Raw genomic sequence first — 12,511 nt, forward strand, 5'->3', positions numbered from 1 at the left:
ATCAAGTCAATTGCGTTTTTTTTATGGGGGGTGGGGGCTAACACGTTGATCTGGTATGTTTGTTGTTCACATGGACAAAGAACTGAATTTTTTATGGCTCTTGAAAAATCACTAAAACGTCGAAAAAAGCCTGGCAACCCCCCGGTCTGAATTTCAAAATGGCTGGCACTCAATGAGTTAAGGATAACACATCTGCCACCTACGAGAGGAGTATTAATAAGATTTCAAACTGTACTCGACATTACAGATTCATTTTTCAATATTGCATCTTGTCAAAATTCTGCAATTTCTGACTTTTGGCAGATCGGGGGCCCCCCTGACAGGTGGGGCCCCCCAGGCGGCAGCCTTACAGTATCTAGCCTGGTGCATTAATCCGGCCCTGTCAGTGATGGGTTGCTTTGCCGGAACCATCAGCAGCTGAAGATTTTCCCCTTTTGAAGGCCATTAGTACCACACGGTGGTGTTGCTCATGCTCTCTTGAGGCTGCTGTGCACTTCAGTTCCAGCCTTGGGGCATCAAAGCTGCTTTGAGTGTTGTGATACTCCACGTCATTAGTCATTAACACAGTTGGTTAAGCCTTGAGTTTCAGTTGTGGGTGTTGAGGCGCAGATGCTCGATACTCATTAGATGTTCTTGATTGAGAACCCTGCTGAATGCATTATGTCTGCCACTACACTACAATGACAACAAATAATAAAGTCAAGTATTTTTTGTGAACATTTTTTCCCCAATTCTTTTCAATGAATGAACACAGGGGAGAAAGGGGGGAGGGAGAGGACAGACGTGACAAAAGACACAAATAATAATAACAAATATTTTTTAATCGTGACTATAAAGACTGTCAAGCATTGTTAAAGTTCTTATATCCAAATAAGACAATATTCATCTTGATGGTTTGTGGTGCTCCTTATGGAGAAGTAGAATAGCTGTACGAGAGAGGCTACTCTAGTTTGCTTATACAGCTACAAGGTTACACTGTATCCTGCCAGCTCTTCCTGAAACAGTCAAGCACAGCACTACTCCAGACACAATAGATAATCACCCGGCTATATGCCTCTGTTTTAGGACAAGCACACTGTTTAAAATGACATCGACTTGAGTATTGACTGAAACATTTAAGCTGATCAAGATGTTGAAACTTCCCAGGAAACACCAAGATAAGAAATCACTGATCACTCCTTTTCCCCCTCATGCTGATTGGCAAATGAGCTTTATAATCCATTCAGTTTAGAATGGCCAGAAATTGGTCCATTAAATAAATTAGCCTGAATTATAAATCAGTCCTTAGTGAAATGACTGCACTGTTTACTCTGTCGTGCCCATTTAGATGGGACAAAGATCTTGTGGCCCATCAAACAATTCTGGGTGGGACTCTGTGTATAATCATTTACTGTCCATGAGCTTATTCACACTGTTAATAATCATTATAATGGAAAGTTTTAAAAACATGTTTTGTGCGCATAGGTGATCAGACTTTTCAATATGTATTTTAGATTCTATTTTGCAACATTATGCAGCGTAAAAGCAAAGGTTCGGTGTCAACTTCATTACATTTCACTTGCTACAGTTTAACTGAAGCTGTTTGTATTATGAGTTGAATAAATTGTCTGGTAATTGCTGTAGCTGTCAGCAAGAAGCAAGGTAATTTCCTCGGCATCACTTCATATATGATACAGTAGGCTATATAATAAACAAACAAAGCAGACACTTGCTTCAGGGCCCTGTTGGGAAAGTGAAGTTACACCTTACTACCACAAGGGGGCCATTCTGCTGGGCTATGGCTATCTTCCAACTGGTGGTCAGCCATCCATCCAGTGCTTTTGTTGTTATGATGATGTATTCTCCTCTATCTGTAGTCTCAGAAAACATTGTTTCATGTGAATCAAAATTATATATTACGGTATCATTGTTTAATGTGTGCATGTTACACTGACAACACAAATGAACTAGTATGTGATGGTTGCATTCATATTCATATTAAATGATAAAATGGGCAGGAAACACAGTTTAAATGCATATGTGCATTATGTATGTTTATTAATGGGCAGGAAACACACAGTTTAAATGCATATGTGCATTATGTATGTTTATTAATGGGCAGGAAACACACAGTTTAAATGCATATGTGCATTATGTATGTTTATTAAGTCAGTTCCAGTGATGAATTTATCTTCAGGTGAACTTATCCTTAGAAGCTCCGTCAGCCATCCTGACATCAGATCATTTGGCTGCACGTTCTTTAGCTTCACAAAGGGCCTAAAATAACACACACACACACACACACACACACACACACACACACACACACACACACACACACACACACACACACACACACACTTGTAAAGATTTACAGTATTTCCCCAAAATATGCAAATAGTAGAGGTGCACCGAAAGTCAATTGAGTGGCCGAATCGGAGGCTGAATAGAAAATGTATTGAAAATGGGCAATAATGACAATAATTTCGGTTCTACTCGAACATTTGAAGATTTCAAATAAACACTTAATTTCTTTTAAAAAAATGTCTAAACCTTTATTTTGAGCCGTAAATTTAAGCAATATTTTAAAATAATGAAAAACCTAACTTTTAATAACTTAACTGAACTGAAATATTCGGTTTCGGTATTCAGCAAAGTGATTAATTATTATTCGGTTTCGGTTTCTGCCACAAATTTTCCTTTCGGTGCATCTCTGACAAATAGATCTCATATTTTGTAACAAGTACATATTTCACAATACCTTCTGAATTGCCTTCCTTGCTGGGTCATCTTGCAGGATTTTTGCTTTATCAAGCGCATCCTCAAAATGACCAATGCAATAGTCAAAGTTTCCCAGTTCCACTACAATCAAGGAAAGACAGCAGTTATATTATGGTTATGGTATCTATTGTCACAGAATCAGTGCAAGGGTCTACATTAGTGTTTCTCAACGGGGGCTCCACAGTCCCCCTGGGAGTGTTAGGGAGCCCTAGGAGGGCGTTGAGAAGGCTACAGCTAAGAGGGGGTGGGGGGGGGGGGGGGGCTCAGTTGCCATTGGGGAGCATCAGCCCATTTTATTTTTTAATACCAAGGGGGGTGTTAGGAGGCTCATGATGAGTAGCCTGATTATCATCGACTTTCAAATCTCTTCGAGACTAAATAATACTAAATAAACATTTCCCAAACGGCATGTTTGACCCGCCTCCCTTGGTTTGCAAATGGTTGTTTGCTTCCCTACAAAGTGGGAGGAGTTCCCGATGTTTCGGGAGCTCAGAAAGCACTTGCATTGCTCTTGACCTGACTAGTAGCAACGCTGAAGGTGTTGCGTCACTAGGAGGGCGCGGCCAGGTTGCATGATGAGGTCCTTTGTTCAAAAAAGGTTGAGAATCACCTGGTCTACATACAGTACCTTCATATCACAGACTGAAGTGTGACATGATAATATGCTATCATATGACATGAGTGGGAGTGAGGTTGGTCTGGGATACCTTCACGGGTGTGATTCGCCGCAGGCACGAAGCCGCAGGCTGAGTTACAGAGGTGTCACCCACTCCCCACAGTCAATAAGTAAAAACCCTTTCACAAATGTGAGGCAACGTGACCAGCTCTGAATCAACTGAATATAATGATCACTAAGGCCAGTCAGAGCAGATACTCAATAAAGTCACCTGCTGGGTTAGCATGGAAACAGGTGCCTCTGCTTGGCAATATGTTTTAAAATGGCGTATTCTGGCCTTGGCCATAGCTCAAACGGCTAAGGCACTGTGCTGCTCCTTCAAGGATCTGGGTTCGATTCGATTCGGATCTGAGGACGTTTCCCATTCCTCCCCCACCTCTCTCTCTCTCTCTCTCTCTCTCTCTCTCTCTCTCTCTCACACACACACACACACACACACTGTCAAACCACCCTGTCTTAATCTTAAAAGCCAAACTCTTCAAAAAAAAAAAAAAAAGGTTTGCCCTTACATTCAGCCTGTGCGATGAGCACATTGGCGTTGAGCTGCCACTTGTCGTCACAGATGTTGGTGGCGGCGTTGAGGGACTGGGTGCCGTACTCCTGCGCCTTCTCGTGCTGCTTCAGCTCCAGGTAGCAGCGGCCGATCTCGTGGAACAGCCAGGCGCTCTCCAGGCCGTCCTGGACTAGCGGGACCTTCTCCTCCCAGCTGATCACAAACACAACAGCAATCAGAGATGGCAACCTGGCCAACTTGTGTGTGTGTGTGTGTGTGTGTGTGTGTGTGTGTGTGTGTGTGTGTGTGTGTGTGTGTGTGTGTGTGTGTGTGTGTGTGTGTGTGTGTGTGTGTGAGTGTGTGTGTGAGAGAGAGAGAGAGAGAGAGAGAGAGAGAGAGAGAGAGAGAGAGAGAGAGAGAGAGAGAGAGAGAGAGAGAGTGTGTGTGTGAGAGAGTTTGTGTGTGTTTGTCCTTGGTGCCCATTCTGATTAAACAGACACACAATAGACAGACAAAAGTGGACACACACACACACACACACACACACACACACACACACACACACACACACACACACACACACACACACACACACACACACACACACACACACACACACACAGTCCTTCTTTGAGTCACATTGTCATTTTTGTGGATCAAAACTTTCTCAAAATACAATCCATAATCCATGTACGTACATGCTGACTTTGAATACTGTATCAATGTAGTTTTTTTGTCAGCCAACCATGAATATGAATACAGGAGAATATGTGTCATGAATACAGAGAAAGACGGCAATATGTTCCTTTATCTTATTTCACATCAACACATAGTCAGCATCAACGCAGTACCTTTTAAGCAAGCATAAAGTACTGCAAAAAATGAAGAACTGTGAGTGACCCTGCTGTGGCTCATACGGTAGGGCACTTCACTGTTACACAGAGGACCCGGGTTCGATTCCCGAACCGAGCTCATTTCTCAATTCTTCCCCGTCTCATTTCTCAATCCTTCCCTGTCTCTCTCTCCCACTCATTTCCTGTCCCACTCTTCACTGTCCTGTCCAAATAAAGTTGACCCCCCCCCTCAAAAAATAAAATAAAACAAAATAAAATAAAATAAAGAAACGTGAGAGTCAAAATAAAGCTTCACTTACGCCTCTATCGCCTTCTGGAAATTGCCAATACGAGCGTAGACACGGCCGATGTTGTCCAGCGCTCTTGATTTGGGATCTAGCTGATTACTGATAAGAAAATAAATAATTTCATGTGACAACTGATTAGAGCAATATCTGCAAAGACACCACTGATGATAATTAGGGTTACAAAGAAATGGAAATCTTTCCAGAGATTTCCTATGGTAACCCTAATTTTGGCAGGTTTGGGTAACAGTAGTCTCCTGTTTGGCCAGTGGAACGCTATAATTAAATCCCTGAAAAGAGTTAACCATCATAGCTACTACACTTCTACAACATTACACAGAACCTGTAGAAATACATTAGGGCTTGGTCATATGGCAATGCTGGTAACAGCATATTTATAATGTAATAAAACAGATGGCATGTAATTTAACAGATGACATGATGAATCTTGATTACTGAAGATGATCTGGAAAACACAATAGTTAAACTATAACATCCTAATGTTCTGTGTACCACTCACTCCAATATGATTTGTGAATTATTGCAAGAATGCAATAGTTATGAAGCTATTTACATTGTAGTAATAGTTCAAAGAGTATTTTGAAGAATTTCGTTGCAAAATGATGTGAGCAGCATTTTTATTTTCTTATGCATTTTTAAATTAAAAATGACTGTTCAGACGGCCTATCATCTAAATGTGAATTCTTACCATTCAAATATTTTGAGAACATATAATTTTCAAGCCTACCTATATAAAATGCATTTTGCATTGCAATGCAATGCCCAGTACAAACATGTCAATTACCCACAATGTTCAAAACTGGATATACGTTGTCATGCAACAAAGCTTTTCATTTCATTAACTGTACAATCTGTACCTCTGCTTTGCTAGCTCCAAGTCTTTATAATGGTGGACCAGGGCCTTGTCCATATCTCCAAGGTCAATGAGGGCATTACCTTAGCAGGAAGAAGAAACGTGGAACATTTAATATCTAAAGTAGATGTGAATGGCATTTATAGATCATCATAATTATAATGTTAATAGGAATTAAGAAATATAGCATATACTGGATATAATTATGATATAATGTAAACTCATAGTGTGCACCATTCCATCAGCCTTACTATTTGTTGAAAACCCATTACTTAGTAATTGATCTTAGTACTACACGACTTGTCTTACACAGGAGTCTGTAGCAAAACACACCGACTTGGTCAATGACATTGTAATAACAACAAACTTATAAAAGGGACATTGTCTTACTTCAAAAGTCATACAAGGTCCATGGTGTATATTATAACGTTTAACAACATTACACTTAGCTGTCATTTTTATCCAAAGACTTCATACACTTATTTACAGGGTATATGGTTACAGTCCCTCGAGCCATTAGATGACCAGCTCAAGCACTTCAGCCATGGATGGAGGTGTGGGATAAGGGTGGGATACAAACCTGCAACCCACTGCTTTTAAACCATTAGGTTGCCTGCAATATAATTAATCATACTCTGAGATGTGATTACCTATGAGGCTGTGGAGGTTTCCCAGCACTTCTGCCTTATTGGGAACCTCCGTCCACTTCTGCACTACCTTCAGCGCTTCACTGGCCTTCTTCAGGGTTTCTTGAGGATTGCCTTCAGAACACAAAAAAGAGAAAAAATATTTGAGATTGGCGATACATCCTGAATTTTCAAGTTTGAGATAAATAACTGACTCAAAAGTTCAAGTAATAGCTCAGCCATGGCTTAATCGGCTGAGCACTGAACTTCTTCCCGGGCGACCCGGCTTCAATTCCCAACCCAGGCTCATTTCTCGATCCTCCTCCGTCTCTCTCTCTCTCCCACTCAATTCCTGTCCCACTCTTCACTGTCCTGTCTAAATTAAGTTGGAAAGCCCCTTAAAAATATATATGTATATATTAAAAACCTCAAAGTAATTAATAAGTAAATCTTAAATAAGAGCATAAGTAAAGTGCACTACTGCCTTTCTGTCTCCAGAGTTTGGTACAAGTAGGTCACTGACACATTGGCATTTTATTGTACTCATTTTAACACAAAATAAAATACTGAAATAAAAGTATGAAATAATGAATAAAAGAATATTACTTCATTAATCAGAAATGACAGACATTACATATTTTCCAGTACACTAGTCCAGTGATTCTCAACAGGGGCTCTACAGTCCCCAGGGGTGGTGATCAAGGGGGCATTTGTTCAACAAAGGTTGAGAATCACTGCAACGTGCGCTCCCCAAGCCTACCGTTCTCGATCTGGTCCATGTTGGTGATGACCTGCGGGGTGTTGTCAGAGACGGGCCGCGCCTGCTTCCGCTGCTGCTGCATGAGCTTGCGGTCACGCTGGTGAGCGTAGATGGGCTTCTGCTGCTGCCAGAACTCGGTGCGCGTGTCCAAGTAGGAGATGCAGGTCAGGATGATGTCCTGCAGACGCTCACCGCCACTCGTCCTGCCTTTCGCCAGGTCTGAGGAGACAGGACGAGAAGAGAAGAGAAGAGAAGAGAAGAGAAGAGAAGAGAAGAGAAGAGAAGAGAAGAGAAGAGAAGAGAAGAGAAGAGAAGAAAAGACAAGAGAAGACAAGAGAAGAGAAGCATTGGCGAAATATGAAACTAAAGGAATGAGGTCTTGCCTCTCATCAGGTCTGATGAACATGCAGAGAAGAGAAGAGAAGAGAAGAGAAACACTGGTGAAACATAAAACTAAATGGATGAGGTCCTCCCTTTCACCAGGTCTGAGGAGCAAAGCATAACAAAAGAGAAGCGTTGTCAAAATACCGTATTAAAGTAAATGGGTGAGATCATGTGTTTCACCAGGTCTGACGACAAAGAAGAAGCGTTGAGGAAAAATAAAAGTGAATGAGGTCCCTAAAATGCACCACCACTAGTCCTGCCTTTCACTAAGCCGTTTCCACGAAGCAGGATACTTTTAAATATGGATATTTTTTCTCTCCTGGTTACATTGGTTTTGACCCTCCGTTTCCACGTAAGCAGATTTTTAAAACCCACATATCAAAAATCCTGCTTTAAAAATGTCCCAGTGCTAAAATGCACCTGTTACAATTGAGTTTTTATTTTTATCCCCATGTTGTTTTTCCACCTAAACAGGAGAAAAAAAATACCCACATATAAAAATATCCTGCTACGTGGAAACAGCACCTAAGTTTGAGTGAGGAGACAAGCATTAAAGAGAATCATTGAGGACATACGGTAGGAAAATAAATACATGAAGTCTATGTGATTCCATGCGATGTGTTTCATGTGATTAAACTTTTGAGTGCCTAGATCAGTGTTGCAGACCGTTATTATTTCTTTTCAGTGCAAGACCTACCGTCATCTCTGAGCAGCTTCTCCAGGTACTCCCTGTCACTGTACAGCTCTCCCAGCAGCTGCTTGGCAGTCCGCTCCGTCTTGGGGGTCTTCTGCGTCTGCAGTCTGCGCTCCTTGTAAGGAGCGATCGGGCCCTTTGCTAGCGACTTCTTCATCTGCATTCACACATTTAAATAGATACATACCCAGGGCCGCAATTAGCAAAGGCGAAAAAAAGCAAGAACATATGCAGAGCACATTGTGGATATTTTTTTAAATGGAGGGTATCTTGCCTTGTTGCCTCGATGACTCGGAATATACAGTTGCCTAGTTAGATACTGCATGAGAACATTGGGAAGGCAGCTCCTGTTCATTCTAATTTTGATATGTCGAATTTGGAGCTGCCTCCCCAACGTTCTCATATCTTAGTAGGCAGCTCTCTAGTCAGTAAGGGAGTCAACTAGGCAACGAGGGAAGCTACCTTCTATTTGGAACGTATCCACAGAGTTTGTCTATGACAACAGTGGTTTTATACATAGATTTTCAAAATGGAATAAAAGGAATTCATGATCAATCAATTAAAAAAAACATATGGATGATTCTGTTATGTACAGTACATGTAGGTGGTCAGAATCAGTAGTGTGAATTTACACTTGTGTACATACTGGAACATGTGTTTCAAATAAGTTTTTTTGGTTGATAATGTAATGATGAAATATGAGAGAACGGATGCATACTGAGTTAGTTACCTCATCAGGTTTCCAAGCAGAAAGGTCACCTTTGTTCTCAAGTTTAACAGAGGATGGACCTAATTAATGAAGACATAATGAAGAAGAACACCAAGAACAAGAACAGTGATTTATACCATACATGTGTAATAAAAGTCTACATTAATTTGAATCTATAGGCTACTGTTTATGTTATTGTGGGGTTTTTTTAGACAATACTAAATGTTATATGACACGAGTAGAGAACTACTATCTGCCGTAGTCAAATTCCTTGTGCATATGAGTGATTCTCTAATTCGCCTACACTTTTAAGTCCGTGGATTTTATTTGGCAATTCCACTAACTATTAACTGCATCCAATGATGTTTTGGACATTAGAAAACATTTATCTTTCATATAATACAGAAAGTGTAGACATAGCATTATTTCCCTCAGCAAGAATGAATATTTAATACTAGTTTTGGGCGTTTTCATGCCTTCCCGTTTTCCAAATGTCAGATTCAGTCTTCATATTAGCATGTAAAGAAACTTGTTTTGTCCAAGACGATTGCAAATGCCGATTCACAGTAATCATGACAATATGACAAAACTGTCAGAAAGACCACTGTCCTTTCCATTATACATGAAATTTGCCATTTTGTGTGTGTCCACGAAAACTGTGTTAACCGTGTCACGGTCTGAAACCTCCTCCATAAATCAGTAATGGTTTGGTCTTAGGCCTTACGAATAACATCACGTGATGTCATAACCTCTTTGGCAGGATACGGGAAGACGTTTTGGTAAATTTTGAGCTCCATCCTTCCATAATTTAATCCATTCTTTTTCATGTTCTCATAGCGGGAAAATTGCCTGTCAACTGTGTTATCAACATATTCATAAGAATCTGAATTAGAAATCACATGTAGAAAAACACAGATAAAGCATACAGATACATGAATTGATTAAGGTGTTGTGGTGGAACTTCTGAGGTCCTCAGTTAGCACAACACCATAAAAATGGCTGAAATGTCAACGGTGTTACCGTCAATGGTGTTACAATTAAGTATGACAGTCAGGGTTGCCAGATGAGGCTGATGATTTCCAGCCCAAAAAAATGATCAAAATCCGCCCTAGAAACCCGCCCAATTCTATTGATTTATATGGCAGTGGGAAGGTTTTTCTGATAGATGCCATTTTTACCTGCACACGGCCATCCTAAGCAGCCCAATTGGGCGGGAACCAGCCCAATCTGGCAACACTGATAGTTGAGGAGGAGTATGTTTTTGCCAATTTATATCCATATTGACAGACAAACAAATAAAATAATTTGTGTTCTAGGGAGATGGGTTTGTCTGCTCTGTTTTTTCTCCTAAAAAAGTGCCGACTTGTTCCCCTGCACTGTTGACCGTAACACAGTTGAGTAACACCGTTGACTGTTTTGAAAGTGTTTTTGCGCTATTGATCCCTTATGTCTTGGAAAAATCCTATGAACATACACTAGGGATTATCTCTGGAGAAGGAAGTCTTGTGTAAGGAGGGTGACTATATTCAAATCAGACGTTACAGGGATTTATGATGAAAAATGTGTCAGTCTGTATCACAGTGACTCATAAAATCCTACTTATGAAGCTCAACAATCACATTTTCTATATCAGTTGCACAGATTAATGACAACATTACTGCTAAGGGACATAAGCACTTTCAAACATATATTGTTTCAACTCTGTAGTATTTTTATATATGTTTGAAATGACATAGTATTTGTCCATAACACTGCTGACAAAATAATTAAGCAAATGTTTGCTTTCATTAGAGTATTTATCAAATGACTTAAGATTAAGCTTGGCAATTTGTTTGTTTGGAAACTTAAATATATACACTATGTAAACATCTAGGTCATTTAGTTGAAAAAAATACTGATAATTGACATTTTGCTTTTGCCAAAAGCGTAGGGGAATCGTAGAATCACTCATATACAGGTAAGTGTTTTTAGTCTATGAAGTGGACTCTGCTTCTGATACTCACTCCCCACTGAGTTGTTGATTGCCTCTTGTGCCTTCTGAATGCCCAGTCTGAAGCCCTGCAGTTCAGGTCTCAGCTTGTGCCCTCTGTGATAAAAGACCAGTGAGAACTCAAAGTCCCCCATCGTATATAGAGCTTCTGCTTTCTGGTACAATCCCTTTGGGGTCAGAACACATAGCAACACAACACATGCACATTGTTAACGCCATTAAGTCCACATCCAGTAAAAATGGCACAAATGATGAGGGAAAAAATGACATTTTGCACAACAGGACGATGACCAGAGGTTTCTTACAGAAGAGACATAAGATAATGCAAAACTCACTTTGAAAAATTCTTTGTCTTCCCTGAGGGAATTCTCTGCATCTCGCAATGCGTTCTCTGGGTCTCCAATCTTCACGTAACATCTGGATCTAGCCACGAGGCAGTTCTTGTCATCAGGCTGCAAAATCAATGCCTGCCAGAGCAGCAACAGTAATTAACCTTTGGCAGTATACTAGTAACAAACTCAATGGCAGTTGAAATGTGTCTATTAAAAGACTTGCTATTAGGGAGGACAGGCATGATGTGGATTCTCTCTCTCTCTCTCTCTCTCTCTCTCTCTCTCTCTCTCTCTCTCTCTCTCTCTCTCTCTCTCTCTCTCTCTCTCTCTCTGAACTTTATCTTGACCCATAATATGCCTAGTCTGGACTAGAGGATGTTTTTATTAGTAGCCCTACTGTTGTCAACCAACTGATCTGCTTATGCTCTAATGTTGAGGATAACCTTCAACTTAGTTTTGCATTAGACAGGACATATATTTAGTTAACCCAGAGGTTCAAACTTTTTAAAGATGCAAGGTTGCTAATCAAAGCAGCTCATCCAGTTACACTGACTGACCTACATCATCAGTACCAAGGCAGTTTTGTCAACTTATAAGCAGTAAGCCTGCGCTGTCACTTTAGTCTAATTAATATTTTTCCTGACCAAAAACAAGCCTATTTTGATATACCAAATTCACAGTAAGGATTTCAAATCTATGCATTTTCATACATTTAAAATCCAAAACAAAACGAGTTCCCAACTGGAATTGGAAAAGTCGAACTATATCAACATTAACATGTTTCTGTTTTTCCAGGTGGTGAGAGACTTCCTTACCGTGGTGTAACTCTCGATTGCTTTCAAGTACTCTCCTTTGTGGTAAAGTTGATCACCCTCTGCCATGTAAGTCGAAAAGGTGCTTTTAGGGCCTTGTTGGCCCTCATTTTCATCAGACATCTTATTGTTTTGTTTTCAGCACATTAGCACTGCAACTTCACTGCATAAAGCCGATTCGCAAAATGTCACCTAGCAACGTATCCAAACACACGAAGAGGCTGTGGTCCAGGGTCCACTGTCCGAGCTGGAATGTGAGACAT

At 40.5% G+C, this 12,511-nt stretch overlaps 1 protein-coding gene across 1 annotated transcript; it reads right to left on the bottom strand.

Annotated features, from left to right (window-relative positions):
- Nucleotides 1-2,126: 2,126 nt before the first annotated feature.
- Nucleotides 2,127-12,439, bottom strand: odad4 (outer dynein arm docking complex subunit 4). The gene is made up of 12 exons (XM_063185736.1): nucleotides 12,252-12,439; nucleotides 11,440-11,571; nucleotides 11,118-11,271; nucleotides 9,136-9,194; nucleotides 8,409-8,562; nucleotides 7,328-7,546; nucleotides 6,592-6,702; nucleotides 5,946-6,024; nucleotides 5,083-5,169; nucleotides 3,946-4,142; nucleotides 2,741-2,841; nucleotides 2,127-2,256 (listed from the first exon to the last, which is right to left on the bottom strand). Exons 1-12 carry the CDS (start codon nucleotides 12,369-12,371, stop codon nucleotides 2,221-2,223), a joined length of 1,449 nt encoding a protein of 482 aa, XP_063041806.1. The 5' UTR covers nucleotides 12,372-12,439; the 3' UTR covers nucleotides 2,127-2,220.
- Between the last annotated feature and the right edge of the window lie 72 nt (nucleotides 12,440-12,511).

The sequence above is a fragment of the Engraulis encrasicolus genome, chromosome 2, assembly GCF_034702125.1.
Source record: "Engraulis encrasicolus isolate BLACKSEA-1 chromosome 2, IST_EnEncr_1.0, whole genome shotgun sequence".
In the NCBI taxonomy this organism is placed as follows: Eukaryota; Metazoa; Chordata; class Actinopteri; order Clupeiformes; family Engraulidae; genus Engraulis; species Engraulis encrasicolus.

Coding starts and splice junctions, on each gene's coding strand:
- odad4 (XM_063185736.1), bottom strand. CDS start 12,371: ATGTCTGATGAAAATGAGGGCCAACAAGGCCCTAAAAGCACCTTTTCG. Junction 6,703..7,327: donor CATGGACCAGATCGAGAACG/GTAGGCTTGGGG, acceptor TGTGTTCTGAAG/GCAATCCTCAAGAAACCCTG. Junction 4,143..5,082: donor TTCCAGAAGGCGATAGAGGC/GTAAGTGAAGCT, acceptor GTTTGTGATCAG/CTGGGAGGAGAAGGTCCCGC.